The 17639-nt window shown below is 40.9% G+C and overlaps 1 protein-coding gene across 4 annotated transcripts in view; it reads right to left on the bottom strand.

Moving 5' to 3' along the window:
* Positions 1-6839: 6839 nt before the first annotated feature.
* Positions 6840-17639, bottom strand: part of LOC124272894 (homeobox protein Meis1-like) — a 109787-nt gene continuing 98987 nt past the window's right edge. For 3 of the 4 annotated variants that reach the window (XM_046708117.1, XM_046708118.1, XM_046708116.1), the window contains 3 exons: positions 13820-13959; positions 11358-11432; positions 6840-10678 (listed from right to left, as the gene is read on the bottom strand). In XM_046708117.1, coding sequence (XP_046564073.1) covers positions 10341-10678; positions 11358-11432; positions 13820-13959 — 553 coding nt within the window. In that variant the 3' untranslated portion in view covers positions 6840-10340. The remainder of the gene's footprint in view (positions 10679-11357; positions 11433-13819; positions 13960-17639) is intronic. The other variant, XM_046708119.1, reaches the window with a different exon arrangement.

The following is a 17639-nucleotide window of genomic DNA, read 5'->3' as shown; positions in this document are numbered from 1 at the left end:
ACATTGCCGACATGACATTGAAATGTAAAGGTTGTATTAACATGCTCAATGCTAGGGCTAATGCTTGAAATTTATTCGGCCAAACAAACATCTTGGAATTGATAGTTTGTGAAGATATCAAATAGACCAAAACTAGTATTTTGAAGGAGACAACAAGGGGTCTGTGAAGATAGACCCCCATGGCTGGTTGTTGTAGCATACTTTCGTACTTCAACTATAGATCCATGCTTTGCTATGTCAGTCTGTGAGTTATGTTCGTTACAAATTGTAGCCATCCCCGTTAGCGGTACATGTCGGTCTACGGGAATGGTTGTCTGACTCGTCAGTCGTTCATACCAAGATACAAGGTTCAAGATTTCCGTGCAGAAACAGTGACAATAGTCCATTAACCAGATAAACATATAATTTAAAAGATGTATAAAGACACATAATAAGTCCAGGTTACAAAATACATACTAATACAAATATTTTGTAGTGACATAGTATTTTCAAAGTTATTTCAGATTTGTTTCAGTGAATGAGTGAGTGAGTTTAGTTTTACGCCGCACTCAGCAATATTCCAGCTATATGACGGCGGTCTGTAAATAATCGAGTCTGGACCAGACAATCCAGGGATCAACAGCATGAACATCGATCTACGCAATTGGGATACGATGACGATGTCAACCAAATAAGCAAGCCTGACCACCCGGTCCCGTTAGTCGCCTCTTACGACAAGCATGGGTTACTGAAGATCAATTCTAACCCAAAGGTTCACGGGTAGATTTGTTTGAGGTTGTATATATGATTGCAGATTATTTTTAAGTTATATTGTTAATGATTCGTAAAACGGAGGTTAATTTGTTCTGTGATGATAAGGCTTCAAAATAAATGAATATTTTTAGAAGAAAGGGAATGAAATATGGGGAGCCTGACACCTGAACATTTATTATAAGACATATAATAGTGTTCTCCATCCTCACGGACTTTCCGTGACGTTACTCAAAGGTGTCGTTGGTCTTTTTCTTCTACCCAGTTCAATATCTAGCCTGTCATCACCCCGTCTGAGCATAATGTGGGTACGGTGTTTTTCTTGGAGTGTTCTCGGTATGGTTCAAGTTTACTTTCTGATTCACTTTTTCTGTACGTTTTAGGTTTGTGCCTTGATTTACCTTTATTTGGTTAAACAGGTGAGTGGAACATTCCTGAAAACTGGAGGTCTTTAATCATCCAAGAAGAAGTCATGTTTTATAACATTGGTTATAAAGGGTGTGAGCTGGTTAATTGTGTGGATCACATCCTGCACGTGTATTGTACATGCTGTGAATCTGACCTCTTCAGACTCGTGTGCTGTCCATTGTGTGCCAAATCTATCATACATGGGTGGTTGGTGGCGGAAGATATACGTGAGGTTGGTGGAGGTTGTGTGTGAGTTTGTGAAGGTTGTGTGTGTGAGGTTGGTGGGGGTTGTGTGTGTGTGTGAGGTTGTGAAGGTTGTGTGTGTGAGGTTGGGGAGGTTGTGTGTAGGGTTGAGGATGTTGTGTAAGTTTGGGGAGGTTGCTTGTGAGTTTGGGGAAGGATGTGTGTGTTGTTGATAGAAGGTGTGTGTGAGGTTGGTAGAGAGTTAGTGTGAGGTTGGTAGAGAGTTAGTGTGAGATGTATGTGGAGAATTTGTGTGAGGTTGGTAGAGAGTTAGTGAGGAGGATTTGTGTGAGGTTGGTAGAGTGTGTTTGTGATGTTGGAAGAAAGTTAGTGTGAGGTGTGTGGTTGATGTGTGTGAGGTTGGTAGAGGGTGTATGTGAGGTTGGTAGAGAGTTTTGTGTGAGCTGTGTGGAGGATCTGTGTGAGGTTGGTAGAGGGTGTGTGTGAGGTTGGTAGAGGGTTTGTGTGAGGTTGGTAGAGAGTTAGTGTGAGATGTATGTGGAGGATTTGTGTGAGGTTGGTAGAGAGTTAGTGTGGGCTGTGTGGAGGATTTGTGTGAGGATGGTAGACAATTAGTGTGAGGTTGGTAGAGAGTTTGTGTGAGGTGTGTGGAAGATTTGTTTGAAGTTGGTAGAGAGTGTGAGGTTGGTAGAAAGTTAGTGTGTGTTTGGAAGAGAGTTAGTGTGAGGTTGGTAGACAGTGAGAGATGTGTGGAGGATTTGTGTGAGGTTAGTAGAGGGTGTGTGAGGTTGGTAGACAGTTAGTGTGAAGTTGGTAGACAGTTAGTGAGGGATGTGTGGAGGATTTGTGTGAGGTTGGTAGAGGGTGTGTGAGGTTGGTAGAGAGTTAGTGTGAGGTTGGTAGAGAGAGAGTGTGAGGTGTGTGGAGGATATGTGTGAGGTTGGCAGACAGTTAGTGTGAGGTGTGTTGAGGATTTGTGTGAGGTAGGTAGAGAGGTAGTGTGAGGATTTGTTTGAGGTTGGCAGAGAGTTAGTGTGAGGTGTGTGGAGGATTTGTGTGAGGTTGGTAGACAGTGTGAGGTTGGTAGAGAGTTAGTGTGAGGTTGGTAGAGAGTTAGTGTGAGGTTGGTAGAGGGTTTGTGTGAGGTTGGTAAAGAGTTAGTGTGAGGTGTATGGAAGATTTGTGTGAGGTTGGTAGAGGGTGTGTGTGAGGTTGGTAGAGAGTTTGTCTGAGCTGTGTGGAGGATTTGTGTGAGGTTGGTAGAGAGTGTGAGGTTGCTAGAGATTTAGTGTGAGGTGTGTGAGGTTGGTAGAGGGTTTGTGTACAGGTTGGTAGAGTTTGTATGAGCTTTGTGGAGGGATTTGTGTGAGGTTGGTAGATTGTGTGTGAGGTTGGTTGAGAGTTAGTGTGTGTGTGTGAGGATTTGTGTTGAGAGGTGTGTTTGAGGTTGGTAGAGAGTGTTTGTCTGAGTGTGTGGAGAGTGTGTGATGTTGAGTTTGTGTGAGGTTGGTAGAGTTTGGTGTGTGTGAGGTTTGTGTGTGGTAGAGAGTTGTGTGAGGTGTGCATGGAGGATTGGTGAGGTTGGTAGAGAGTTAGTGTGAGGTGTGCGTGGAGGATTTGTGTGGGTTGGTAGAGGGTGTGTGTGAGGTTGGTATCGATTTAGTGTGAAAATTTGTGTGAGGTTGCTAGAGAGTTAGTGTGAGGTTGGTAGAGAGTTAGTGTGAGGTTGGTAGACGGTTTGTGTGAGGTTGGTAGAGGGTTGGTGTGAGGTTGGTAGAGAGTTAGTGAGGGATGTGAGGAGGATTTGTGTGAGGTTGGTAGAGGGGGTGTGTGAGGTTGGTAGAGATTTAGAGTGACGTGTGTGAAGGATTTGTGTGAGGTTGGTAGAGGGTGTGTGTGAGGTTGGTAGAGAGTTTGTCTGAGCTGTGTGGAGGATTTGTGTGAGGTTGGTAGAGGGTTTGTGCGAGGTTGGTAATGAGTGAAAGGTGTGTGGAGGATTTGTGTGATGTTGGTAGAGGGTTTGTCTGAGCTGTCTGGAGGATTTATGTGAGGTTGGTAGAGGGTGTGTGTGAGGTTGGTAGAGATTTAGTTTGAGAGTTTGTGTGAGGTTGGTAGAGAATTAGTGAGGGATGTGTGGAGGATTTGTGTGGGGTTGGTAGAGGGTGTGTGTGAGGTTGGTATCGATTTAGTGTGAGAATTTGTGTGAAGTTGGTAGAGAGTTAGTGAGGGATGTGTGGAGGATTTGTGTGAGGTTGGTAGAGCGTGTTTGTGATGTTGGAAGAAAGTTAGTGTGAGGTGTGTGGTTGATGTGTGTGAGGTTGGTAGAGGGTGTATGTGAGGTTGGTAGAGAGTTAGTGTGAGGTGTGTGTTGGATGTGTGTGAGTTTGGTAGAGGGTGTATGTGAGGTTGGTAGAGAGTTAGTGTGAGGTGTGTGGTGGATGTGTTTGAGGTTGGTAGAGGGTGTATGTGAGGTTGGTAGAGAGTTAGTGTGAGCTGTGGTGGATGTGTGTGAGGTTGGTAGAGTGTGTATGTGAGGTTGGTAGACAGTTAGTGAGGGATGTGTGGAGGATTTGTGTGAGGTTGGTAGAGGGTGTGTGAGGTTGGTAGAGAGAGAGTGTGAGGTGTGTGGAGGATATGTGTGATGTTGGCAGATAGTTAGTGTGAGGTGTGTTGAGGATTTGTGTGAGGTAGGTAGAGAGGTAGTGTGAGGATTTGTTTGAGGTTGGCAGAGAGTTTGTGTGAGGTGTGTGGAGGATTTGTGCGAGGTTGGTAGACAGTGTGAGGTTGGTAGAGAGTTAGTGTGAGGTTGGTAGAGGGTTAGTGTGAGGTTGGTAGAGGGTGTGTGTGAGGTTGGTAGAGAGTTTGTCTGAGCTGTGTGGAGGATTTGTTTGAGGTTGGTAGAGAGTGTGAGGTTGCTAGAGATTTAGTGTGAGGTGTGTGAGGTTGGTAGAGGGTGTGTACGAGGTTGGTAGAGAGTTTGTATGAGCTTTGTGGAGGATTTGTGTGAGGTTGGTAGATGGTGTGTGTGAGGTTGGTTGAGAGTTAGTGTGAGGTGTGTGTGGAGGATTTGTGTGATGTTGGTAGAGGGTGTGTTTGAGGTTGGTAGAGAGTTTGTCTGAGCTGTGATGAGGATTTGTGTGAGGTTGGTAGAGGGTGTGTGTGAGGTTGGTAGTGGTTTAGAGTGAGGTGTGTGTGGAGGATTTGTGTGAGGTTGGTAGAGAGTTAGTGTGAGGTGTGCGTGGAGGATTTGTGTGGGGTTGGTAGAGGGTGTGTGTGAGGTTGGTATCGATTTAGTGTGAAAATTTGTGTGAGGTTGCTAGAGAGTTAGTGTGAGGTTGGTAGAGAGTTAGTGTGAGGTTGGTAGACGGTTTGCGTGAGGTTGGTAGAGGGTTGGTGTGAGGTTGGTAGAGATGTGTGTGAGGTTGGAAGAAAGTTAGTGTGAGGTGTGTTTAGGATTTTTGTGAGGTTGGTAGAGGGTGTGTGTGAGGTTGGTAGAGATTTAGCGTGACGTGTGTGAAGGATTTGTGTGAGGTTGGTAGAGGGTGTGTGTGAGGTTGGTAGAGAGTTTGTCTGAGCTGTGTAGAGGATTTGTGTGAGGTTGGTAGAGGGTTTGTGCGAGGTTGGTAATGAGTGAAAGGTGTGTGGAGGATTTGTGTGATGTTGGTAGAGGGTTTGTCTGAGCTGTCTGGAGGATTTATGTGAGGTTGGTAGAGGGTGTGTGTGAGGTTGGTAGAGATTTAGTTTGAGAATTTGTGTGAGGTTGGTAGAGAGTTAGTGAGGGATGTGTGGAGGATTTGTGTGGGGTTGGTAGAGGGTGTGTGTGAGGTTGGTATCGATTTAGTATGAGAATTGGTGTGAGGTTGGTAGAGAGTTAGTGAGGGATGTGTGGAGGATTTGTGTGAGGTTGGTAGAGTGTGTGTGTGATGTTGGAAGAAAGTTAGTGTGAGGTGTGTGGTTGATGTGTGCGAGGTTGGTAGAGGGTGTATGTGAGGTTGGTAGAGAGTTTGTGTGAGCTGTGTGGAGGATCTGTGTGAGGTTGGTAGAGGGTGTGTGTGAGGTTGGTAGAGAGTTAGTGTGAGGTGTGTGGTTGATGTGTTTGAGGTTGGTAGAGAGTGTATGTGTGGTTGGTAGAGAGTTAGTGTGAGGTGTGTGGTGGATGTGTGTGAGGTTGGTAGAGAGTTTGTGTGAGCTGTGTGGAGGATCTGTGTGAGGTTGGTAGAGGGTGTGTGTGAGGTTGGTAGAGAGTTTGTGTGAAGTTGGTAGAGAGTTAGTGTGAGATGTGTGGTGGGTGTGTGTGAGGTCGGTAGAGGGTGTATGTGAGGATGGTAGAGAGTTAGTCTGAGGTTGGTAGAGAGTTAGTGTGAGGTGTGTAGTGGATGTGTGCATGGTTGGTAGAGGTATGTGAGTTTGGTAGGGAGTTTGTGCGAGGTGTGTTGAGGATTTGTGTGAGGTTGGTAGAGGGTGTATGTGAGGTTGGTAGAGAGTTAGTGTGAGGTTGGTAGAGAGTTTGTCTGAGCTGTGTGGAGGATTTGTGTGAGGTTGGTAGAGACTTTGAGCTTTGTGTATGATTTGTGTGACGTTGGTAGAGAGTTAGTGTGAGGTGTGTGTGAGGATTTGTGTGAGGTTGGTAGAGAGTGTGTGTGAGGTTGGTAGAGAGTTAGTGTGAGGTGTGTGAGGATTTTGTGCAAGGTTGGTAGAGGGTGTGTGTGAGGTTGGTAGAGAGTTAGTGTGAGGTGCATGAGAGATGAGAGGTGAGAAGTATGAGGGTCTATTATGTGAGGTAGCTGGTGTGTTGAGTGTTTTAACTGTGTGTGCAAGGTGAGTAGAGGGAGTGTATAGGTACATTGTATTTGAAATGTTTGTGAAAATCAGATGGGTGCAGGATATACTAGTACATATAAAGCAGATGACCCAATATACATAGCTCTGCCCTTTGTCAAGCAGCTGTTGTGTCAAAAAGGTAGCAATAACTGAAAAACCTGGTAACAAAATTGCACAGACATCCAACACTCACAAATAATGGTTTCTAGTTTTTCACACATGACGTTTGAAGGATTTTCTTTTCATACACTGTTTCCTGTCAAACCTAGGTGTACATAACACTTCACCTGTGTTGTGCTGTCTCCAATGGGATATTTATCTTCGTCCTTGTCAACAAAAGTAGCACTCAGTATTCATGTTTGCATAATCAGGTGTCATGATTGTAAATTTTACACCCCCTGTGAAAATATCCATTATGAAATTCTCAACTCCTTTGGGAGGGTACAATTGCAACAACTGAAGACTTGAAGAAGACTGTCCTGAATCCATGAATGAACACAGTTTCTGATACTTCCATCACAACCTAACTGAAATGTACCTACATGTAGTCTTTGATGAAGCTAGATTTGTCCACATGGAGACAAGATACAATGCCTTGGCCTTTCTTCGGGAGCTCTGGTCTTGAAATATCAACAAGTACAAATAACCAACACAAATTTTATTTCCATAATAAAGATATTTTTATTTCTGCAAGAGTTCATGGCAAAACCAAAAATCTGGTCTGTAATTATTTGAAAGCTAAAGAAAGTGGAGTACAGCTGAATGAGGTTCCCTCTCCCATATATTCCCATAATGGACCTTAAATTCTATTTTCTTTGGACGAGTCCATTTGGAATACAAGGGAGGGATTATGAATATTTAAACCTGCCGTGTATGAATTACAGATCATGGTTTTTAAACTTTGTGTGGCATTCAATTTGAAGGAAATAAATAGTAATCTTTGGTGTAATCAGTGTATTGAACAACAGTCAGCAAAGTTAAAGCTTGGCAATGGAAAATAAAAATTTGGCAAAAAATTTGATTTTTATTGATGAATGATTATCACAGAAATAGAAAACAGTTATCGATTTTCAGTGAAATAAAAATTTGCATATCTTGAACAGAAATAATCTAATATCATACTCTAGATATGGAAAATGAGGAAAAGAAAGTTCTTTGGCGATTATGATGAAGTTGAACTCATTTAATACACAGGAAGCATGTCGTCATAATGTGATTAGACAAAATCCACATATATACATACCATCACTTCAACAGAAATATAAATACTTGCACCTCTTGCACATTACACGTAAATATCAAATTGATATGTCACACAGAGTCTAGCGAGGTTCAATGATATCTAACCCAGTTACTTCCCTTTTTTCTCACAATAACATCAAAGATGGGCTTGAGCTACACCAAAATGTTGACTTGAAGCAGAGTGACATTAATACACGAAATACAGACAGGTATGAACACTATAAACAGAGTTAGATTTATACAACAAATGACCTGGGAATCTTCCACAACATGAAGGAACCTGTATGTTCATTATCTACAAAACTGTACATTGTAATAAAAATATTATCGGCTATTTATGTTATAAATCTGGTTAAACCCTGATCTTCCCTCTCTGATTGTCTTTCTGTGCTTGACATCAAACATAAGAGCAGCAGCTAGCATTACAGAGGTTATCTCCCATGATGAATTGTCTAGAAGAGTTGTCTCCCTTGATATTTGTAACCGCCATTTTGACAATAATGTTTAACTATCTCCAACTGTTGCCTAACACAACTGTGCACTTAAAGTCTTCAGTATTAGTTTCCAAACAAAATGTGTATATGATATTTTGGCTCTCCAATAGAGATTAATAGAGGAATAATTCCTAAAATTGTAAAGTTATTTTCACTCTGTCAAGATGGAAAATTACATTTTAGAAACATTAACTCTGCATATAGTTAAAGTATGTTTAGTCTATGTGGTTTTAAACAAAAAGAGACAATAGGAGACTTGAATGATGCGTTCAGATATTGGCTCAAGCAGTTTGGATATTTGTGTGAGAATCATTAATGGCTACTATTAAGACACAAGAGAGGAAATATGACAAAGAACTTCTATGTCTATATTTTCTGAACCTCTTAGGAAAGATAAAACATTCTTATGCCTTCTTAAGAAAGATTTCAGAAAACAGCATGGAGAAACAAACAAGCAACCTGCCTTATGAATAATGGAATATATATTTTCAGATGGGTTTTGTTATTTATAATGATCAGTGACTTCTGATACTATATTAGACTTCTGGGTACTGAGAATTGAATATATTCTCATAATCTATTTTCAAGTATTCATAAGTTATTCTTCACAGTTATTTTGTAGATGACAATATCACGTTTGAATTTGTCCATGATAAAACTTCATAAAAATGTGTTTCTATGTAACTGACCAAATCACAAAACATTATGACAAAATCATTTGTTTCTTTTATGATTTGTCTCAGTTTACCCAAAAGTTACAAGAAAATATTTTTGAAGGAGTGATTTGTAAATGCAAAGTTTTACAGAATACAATTTGTACTTGCCATGCCATAAATCAAGTGATATATATCACCATGCATCTTTCATCACAGATTGGTCACCCCATGCAGCAACAGTGAAACAAACATCGCCAATTTTGGTGCCATGTAGAGACAGGAACCATAATGTACATCCTGGTCTCTCCATTAGCACCATGCCCAACTGATTTATGTCATGGTAAGTTAACTCACTGATTTCAAATGCTTTGAGAAGATGACATACATAGGTACACACTTAAAGAAAAATGTCGAGCAAACAAAATACTAACATTTGGTATGAGCAACTGTTTGAAAATGATGTTTTATTCCTGTAGCATCAAATCTTGGTTGAATAATACGGTCACGTACAGATTGTTACAGTGGACATCTACATGCTCACCATGTATCTCTACCATGCAGCAACTTCCACAAATCAACAGCATTTATTCTAAATACTCAACAATTTTGCACCAAGTTTTACACAGCAAAAGTTTGCTTATTTTTCTATGATACACGTACAAATTTGAAAAGGACAGTGAGGTCAGGGTGACCCAATTAGCACAGGTCATAGCGACCCAGATGAACAGTTTGGTTCAGTGACTGGGTTCTTCGTTAACATAACAACTGGCTAATACTATAGACCTGTCTATATCAGGACAGATTGAGAGACTAAAAAATACTTTGGTCATAGGCCCTGCCTGACATGGGCTATATTTGAGGCGGTGTGCAGCCTCCACCAGATCTGGAGCGATATAAAGCGTCTGTGCTTCTTTGCTCACAGCTCTGCAGCTCCAGTTAATTTCAATAAGTTAATTTGGAATGCAAGTACATTTTTATGTTCCATCTTAACACAGTTCTTGAAGCTTAAAACATTGAAATGAGGTATTTCGAGTCTTTGTAAAGCTGTTGCAGGACAAACATGTCACCAGTATCAGAGTCTATAAATGTTGTACATACATTCCTTGCTATTTGATTTGACTTGGGAGGGGTTGGGGGAGGGGAGTGATAACACTGATATCATATCCTGGGCAGGGGAAACTAAACCAACGACATATCATTTGTCTTGAGGGAAAATAAAGTTTTTAACTCAAAATCAGGAGCTAAGAATGATTTTTTTAGATTGAAAATATTTTTTTTTCCAGTGGTGCCATGTCTTATATTGGTGATGTCACCATGTTGGCATGGGCAGGAAATTAACAATGGCAAAAAGACATTATGATGAATGTCCTCAGTGACTAGGTCCTGTTAGAATTTACACACTGTAGCACAGCTTCTGGGAACTCTCCAAGTCAAAACTCCGCACTGCAAATGTCAACTAGAGCATTGTGGGAATCTTATTCCCTTGCAGCGTCTGCTGTGAATCACCACCACCACATTCCCAGAAGTCTGGTCTTCCGTTCATCCATCCACCCGTTGAACTGGTCGCGTCACGACATATGCATGTGGCTGCACCGTAGTTTATAACTACAGAGTTACATAATCAAGCACAGCACGTGCACAGCTGCCGGTTTGGCGACGCTCGGCCACAGCCAAATATTCCCTCGCGATTTTGTCCCGATTTTTCGGAACATATAACGAGGATCAACAAGAATCGTCACACTTTTGACAGAACCCGTTTGAGCGTTTATCCAGCGTGAATGTCTTGTATATGCTGTCCCATTCCGTCCATGCTGGCGTGAAGGGGAGGACTTTGGGTAGCGGACATCCCATGGTGAGCCATTCCTGTGGCACCGTGCCCCATCATCATGTGATGTGGATGTCCGGGAATCAGCATTGCTTGCGAGTGCACAGGGGGGCTGAACTGGGACATTTGTGCATAGGACCCACTGACAGGGGGTGGATACATATCAGTCCGGTGCATGCCCTGCACCCCCAACATATCATAGCGCTGTGATCCTTCCAGGTGGGAGTACCCTGCTTTCATGGGATCATACATGTCGGCTCCGTGCATACCCTGCAACCCTGCAACACACACACATAACACTTAGTTCTCCTGTAACACTGGGTGGTAAAACTGTGGTGCGTTTAGGGTTTAACATATGGGGTCTTGAGTGAGTGAGTGTGTATGATTTTACGCTGCTTTTAGTAATATTCCACAAAATCATGGCGGGGGACACCAGAAATGGGCTTCACACATTGTACCCAAGTCGGAATCGAACCAGGGTCTTCGGTGTGATGAGCAAACGCTTGAACCACTAGGCTACCCCACTGCCCCCTCTTGAGTGGTGTATGGAGCGTTAAATTGTGGAGAAATGTTGTGAGGACTGAGTAAAACGTGCAGAGTGGAATATCTTAACTGAGGAGTGTGGAATGTTTAACCATTAATCATATCGGATTTTCTCTCACTTGTTGAAAAACAGAAACTTACAATTGAACATTCACCTACAATTTTAGCAGGAAATCTTGTTATGAAGTTATTGAGTGAATCATTTTACTGAAGAATGTAAGTAAAATAAGCACTGGTAAAATCACATATCTGAATGAGCAAAATTTTAGAAGTTAGTTTCTCCAAAACTCCCATGTGATTACATATTTCCTAGATACAGACATTCAGTATTTTAAACAAGCAATGTATTATTGACAGGGTAATGACACTTGACAACTTGCCAGAAAACAACCACATTGTTCATATTGTACTTACTTCCCATCTGCATGTGTTGGTTGTCAAGGTAACCCATCCCTGCCTCTGGATTGTATGCTGCATGTGCTCCTGGACCTAGAATGGCAGAAACGGACATGAGAAACTGAAGAAGTGTGTCTGGCATCCCCCTCGACAAGATGGACTCTTCCAGAAGCAATAGAAGGATGATTCCATGTTGTATGGGGAAGGTCGGTTGTTCAGTGGCAAATTAGGAAAAAAGATGTTCATGCAATTGAAAAAGAAGAACAAAATCTATTATCAAGGTGAAAAGAGATAATGTTAATCAAGATGCAAATGAGATTACTCTCAGTAATTTGTTATAGGTCACAGACACAAATAATTAATAAATACAGATATATAGATCTGTTGGTTGATCAAATTTTTCTTTGGATTGACAGTACATGGCTGTGCATTGAACACTGTCATAGTGCCACTTTCAGATTGTATATTGCATTTTGATTGACAGGTAAGTGACATCATGCATAAAGAAACAACTAGAACAGGCAGCAATAGGTCAAAGTAGAAAGATTAAAACTTTTCAACATGCAGGTGAGGTAGGCATGCCTTATTGACCTGTTTAGTGTTGTTTTAAGTTTGAAAAAATAACTTTCAAAATATTTCCACTTGTTCAATGTTTACACTTTGACTGTGAAGATGTTGAGAAAATAAAATATCCCAGTATTAACTGCAACTGGTATCAAAGCAAAAGTGCTCAAATGAGCCTTTGCTGCTGCTTCCGAATTTTAGCCCACAGAGGATTTGAATTTTTTTTAACCAATCAGATTCCTGACAATTCTTATCTGCTTGACTAGTGATCTATGATGGTTTACCGTGATGAGAGTGAATGGACGTGAACCTTTAGGCTGTAGTAGAGGGCACACTTGTGAATTATTCCACAGATTGAGTAATCGGTAAGCTGCAGGTACCCTTGTTTAAGCCAATGTAAAAACATCTCTAAACACTTTCCAGAATTAATCACAGATCGTTGATTTCTGTCAATAACGACGACTGAGCTGGGACGGATGGATAGCCAGGGAGACCTTGGCTAATGTTAGTTTTTCAAATGACATTTTAAAATTCTTTCACAAACTGGTGAAAAGACTGGTATGGTGGCTTAGCTGTAAGAGCTCAGTGATGTACAAACTTGAAAAATCAGCCTCACATCTTTGTTAATGGTGCATATGATTTGTCGTAGATGGCATAGTGCCCATATCATCACATGGATTGGAAATTTGATTATTGTAATTTGCCCCACCATTGAAAAAGTCAGAGAATTAAACATCAAACAGTCTGATTGGGATAATTAAATAATCAAGTTAAAACAGACGCACATTCCGAGAAAAACCTGCTTGATTCAGACTCCCACTGGACTAATTAAGCGCAACAATTGAATAAAAATCATCACCACTAGGAGAAGATTTATTTACTAATTACAGCAAATATTGCGACAGTTGTGATATGTACAAGCGTGGGTGTCAGTGGAACTCATAAGCATGTTGTTCCCGGAAGTTGTCACAATGAAATGTACAAGCTTAAATAATGACAGAAAAGTCTACAAACTAACGAGAGAGAAAGATTAGCAGGAACAGCAGGAGGGATACATACAAAGCGAAGGAGTAGGTAGTGCTGACAGAAAGGTGCACGCCAATTTCAGCATGGGTTTTGGAAAAATGTGCACTTTCATGCATGTGTGATTGACAGTTAGTGCAATGCGCGAGCATGTTTCATCTGTGAATTATAAGTTCCCACATCTTGAGTGAGACTCCAATTTCTATATAGCATCTCCACTAATGAGACGAAAGATGGAAATCGTTTCGCTTGTCAGATTATGTTGTCCATTTCATTAAGAAGTTGATGACATGCTGATAAAAGTCATGCATGATTTAAACAGGTATCATAAAATACGACAAGAAAATAATTTTTGCTTTTAAAAAACACATTGTGTGGTGATTATTGGTGGATATTAATTACCCATGATCATGTTACCTGGTGATCAGACCGACACAAATATGTCCAGTTAATACTGATATACAGCCCATGATCAGGGCATTCCATTAAAATGTTATTTCATCTCTGACAGCACTTTTGATTGATGTGTCAGAGGCTATACTTGGAGAATGGTCAATGTATAGTGCAAAGTGCAGCATGCAATTTATGAGTGTACCAGTATCATCCAAAAATGGGAAAAAAGAGACACAGGAAAATGCTACAAAAAGGAAAGAAAAAAGAGACTAGATCTAGATGTTGCAAGCGCATGCACATTTCTTGGAAAGGTAAGTCATCATCTCTTTGAGGGGTGGGTGGGAAAGGGCTTTGGGGGCAGGATAGTGACCTTCACCGATATTAGGTCAAGGTCACAGGTCAAGGTCAGTTCCCTCTCTCCAGTGATCTCTACTCTCTCCTAGTTGTGTTTTGAGCAATTATGTGCTCTCTCTTTTTCGGACCGCAAGTCCGAGTTTTACCTGGGGAGAGGCCGAGAGATTCTGCTGATGACGACTTACGCCTCCGATTTTTGAACACAGTTACCAGCTGAGATGACTTGCCTGCTCTATTTGATTGGTCAATCATTGGTTGAACAATTCTTCGTCTTGCATTGATAAACCTGAAAGCAAAAAACAATATTCCTTGAATAATCTCCCAAATGGTGTAAAGCATCAAGCTAACCCTATCACGCCTTTGTTCTACAAGGCAGCTAGTTTGCCACTGTGACGAAAGTTGGATGAACAAAGGAACAACATATAATACACCAAAATTAACAGGCTAAATAATAATTTTTGACACCCAAATCCAAACATGAAAGGCCCTATAGTAACAGGGGTGTAATTGGATGGTTTGTACCTGGGCCTCCCATCAGTGCATTCTTGTAAGTCTGAAAAGTCTTTTCACAGCAGAAAGTTGCTGAAACCACTGGAGAAGTGACAAGTGCTATTAGAGCTTCATTAAAGTAGCCCGCTACTATTGAAAGTAGGGGTGATAATCAGAAGCAGAAACCTCCACAAATATTTCTTCACAATTTGTATTTTCTAGGCACTCTCATTCTGTCAGAGGCACAATGGTCCACTTGATATTGTGTGGAAGAAAAAACACTCTCCCAGCACATTCTCAATACAAGTAATACAAATAAAAGCCACTAGCCAAGCGAGGTAAGAATGAGAAGCAAAAGTGTTTGAAAACTATCTCCAAACTTCTCCAAACGAGTTCTCATTCCTCAATAATAATATGCCAATGCTCCTTGACAGAAACCTACTAGGGATAATTGGGATCTGTTTTATTTGCTTAGCTACAAAGGCATATTCGGCTGAAGTAGATCGCAGCACTAGAGGGCGCTAACCTGTTAGCATAGGCTAATAGCAACAATACCAATGTTGAGACTCTAGGCGGAGCAAGTTTTTGATTCACAATGCCAATCGTTTTATTTGTTGAACTTAATTTGCTTGCTGGCTTGGGGGTCCTATCACAAGCATCCAGATTTCCCACCTTGTTTCGCCCACAACTGAGGGCTTGCTAATAACAAGGGGCGATATTGACACTGGGTGCTAATTTCATACTGCAGTATTTCCCTTCAGCCCCTCTTTCAATACTTTTTTCATATTTTCTCAAAACACTGATTACAAAAATTTAAATTTGAAATTTGAAACTTAGCTAATTAATTTTTATTTGAAGCTTGAAGATTGTTGTTGAGAGCAGAATGCCCCTAACCACGTCCATAGCTGTCACTACCTTGTCCATAGCTAGCATTGACTTGTCTTATCATATTTGCAATATACAAAGCCTGTGCCTTGTACAAAGCAATAAAGGGCCCCTTGTATAGACACACACAATATCAGACTGTCACACCCAGGCTTACTCTGCCCTTTATCAGGCAAGTGTTCAATAATAAAATATGTTTTACACCCATCCCAAACACATTTCTATATTTACATATTTTTACCACTAAAAATGTCATGCTGATCTGTAAGTTTTAGAAATTAACTTACACAAAAACTGAAATTGTGAACTTTTGTAATGATTGCATTAACACAAAATCTATAGCCTCAAATCTAATAAGTTTTCCTCTGATGCTAGAACTGGGGACAGCAAAGCTTTCAAACACCCAAAATTATCAAAATCATATTTTCTTTGATATCAGAGAAAATTTTCTGACTAAAAACAAATTGAACATTTTATGGGTTAATGCTAAAAAACCTGACATGTGCCACATAGTCTAATGATGAAACAGCTACAGACACAAATGAAATTCTGAGTTACGGACTAGTTCCTATGTGAATTGAAATGAAGGTCTGACAAGGCACATTTGAATAATTGAAATAATAGGGTCCCACTGGGCCTGCATATTACCCTCTCGAAATATTCATATCCCCAATCTTCATTCCAAATAATTTGCTGTATTGCATAATTTTCTGACATTGGTTTAAACTTGGAAAAAGCCAGGGATAATTTGTGTGGGGAGGGTAAATAAAATCTCAATGTCAGATCGGTCAAATTTGTCTTAGACAGTTTTCCAGTCGGAACAATTACCACAGAGTTTTCGTGGTGGGGAAATCCTTGTGGAGAACTCTGTAGTTTGCAGAGTACCTTATGATTAATTGCTGGATACACTATGGAGGCGTCAAGACGAACCTGCCTAGCTTGGCAATTTGTGGCAGTTTGGGTTTGGGATGACTCGTTCTCATTAAGAGGTCAGGGGATGACCTTTCTGACTCCATTTGGAACAGATAGTTTCCGAAGAAATTGCACAAATTGCACCACAGGCCCAGGAGGAGAGAGAGGCTAGGGAAATGGGGCTGACAAAAAACACTCTTTGAAATTAAAATTTCGTTTTTCGGGTGATTAATGGCGGAAGGGGTGAAAGCGATCTCTGAATCCCGGGGCTCTGCCATATTCTTTCCAAGACTCTGCTGGTCCAAATTACATCTTCATTCTCATTAGCCAGGTCCGCTGCGATCAGGTTACGATTTGATGATATTCTTCTCCCCCTCTTGCTCCCCATCCTCAACCCAGTGTAGCCTGCGCTGTACACCACCCTCCCCAACACATGGAGCTGGGGAACTCAGGGGGCCTCCACCCAAACTGCACGACAAATGACTCTCCCCCTCATTTTCATTTGCACTTCAGAATGCCAGGATCACAAGAAATGGCAGTTACGGGCAGGCAACGTCCCATCTACAATAAATTCCGACTCTAATCAAAGCCTCCCCGAGGATGTCCTGAGCTGTTGGAAATTCTCTAACTGAGCCCAACTGATAATTGAAATAAAGCCTTAGGTTGGTGGTACCATTGATGGCACTAATGAGCACATTATCCCTTGTTAATGTAAGCTACATGACCCATAAGCTACAATATTGGCTTTGACATAACACTGGCTCAACAATTTGTGCAAATAAATTTTTCTCCCTCCTGAATGCTCATTAGTGGAAGCGTTCTCCAGTTATGCTAAATGGTGCAAATTTCAATTGAGCTTGTCCGCCTTGATTGATAGGCAAAAAAATTACAGACAACTTTCTATGCAAAGTTGAGTTTTGGTCCAGTAAGGATGTGAAGCTACCTATTATTCCTAGGTCTATTTCACAAATTTGGGGACATCAACATTGTCATGGTATGATAGTTTTATAACCTTTCTATGTGAACAGATAGCTTATATCATTAAGAAACTTTATCCATTTTTCCACAGTCACGTATTTCAAATTCCACCAACTGAAATAAGTTTGTATTGTGTCTGCGGGCTGAAGAGAGAAATGACATATTGTCCATGACAGGGACAACAGAGGTGGAAGGAGTTACTTCCCTTAGGTTATCTTTCAAATGCCTGAAGCACTTCTGCATTTTAGGAATTTTAAAACTAAATCTTCTGAGTAAAAAAATTTAAAAAAATTTAAGAATAAAACCTTGAATTAAAAGACTTTTTAAAACCTTTAAAAATGTTCTAAATCTTCAACATAATTGAAATGCAAATGCTTCTTCGAAGGTGTTCGAATCCTTAAAATCGATATGAGGTTGGGCTAATATGCCAGGATTGTTTGGGTAACCTCAGTGAGTGCTGAGAAACAAGAGAAATGCTCACTGGCAATTATATTGGTCTGGGTATGTTGAATGAAATATTTGATGGCATCGTGACAGTTTCATAACTTCACTGACCTATCCTGCCAGCTTCCTGAGCAATATTAACCCTTCAGGATCCCTCATTCTGTCAAGGTCGTCTCGTTTGGTCATCAGGGCTGGGGCAGGCCCTCCTCGACCTCCAGTGTACCAATCATCCGACAATAATCTACTGAAGAAATTACT

The sequence above is a fragment of the Haliotis rubra genome, unplaced genomic scaffold, assembly GCF_003918875.1.
Source record: "Haliotis rubra isolate DU_JTF1 unplaced genomic scaffold, ASM391887v1 Scf174, whole genome shotgun sequence".
NCBI lineage: Eukaryota > Metazoa > Mollusca > Gastropoda > Lepetellida > Haliotidae > Haliotis > Haliotis rubra.
Note: the sequence above shows the minus strand (reverse complement) of the source record. Positions and strands in the feature narration are given on the sequence as shown.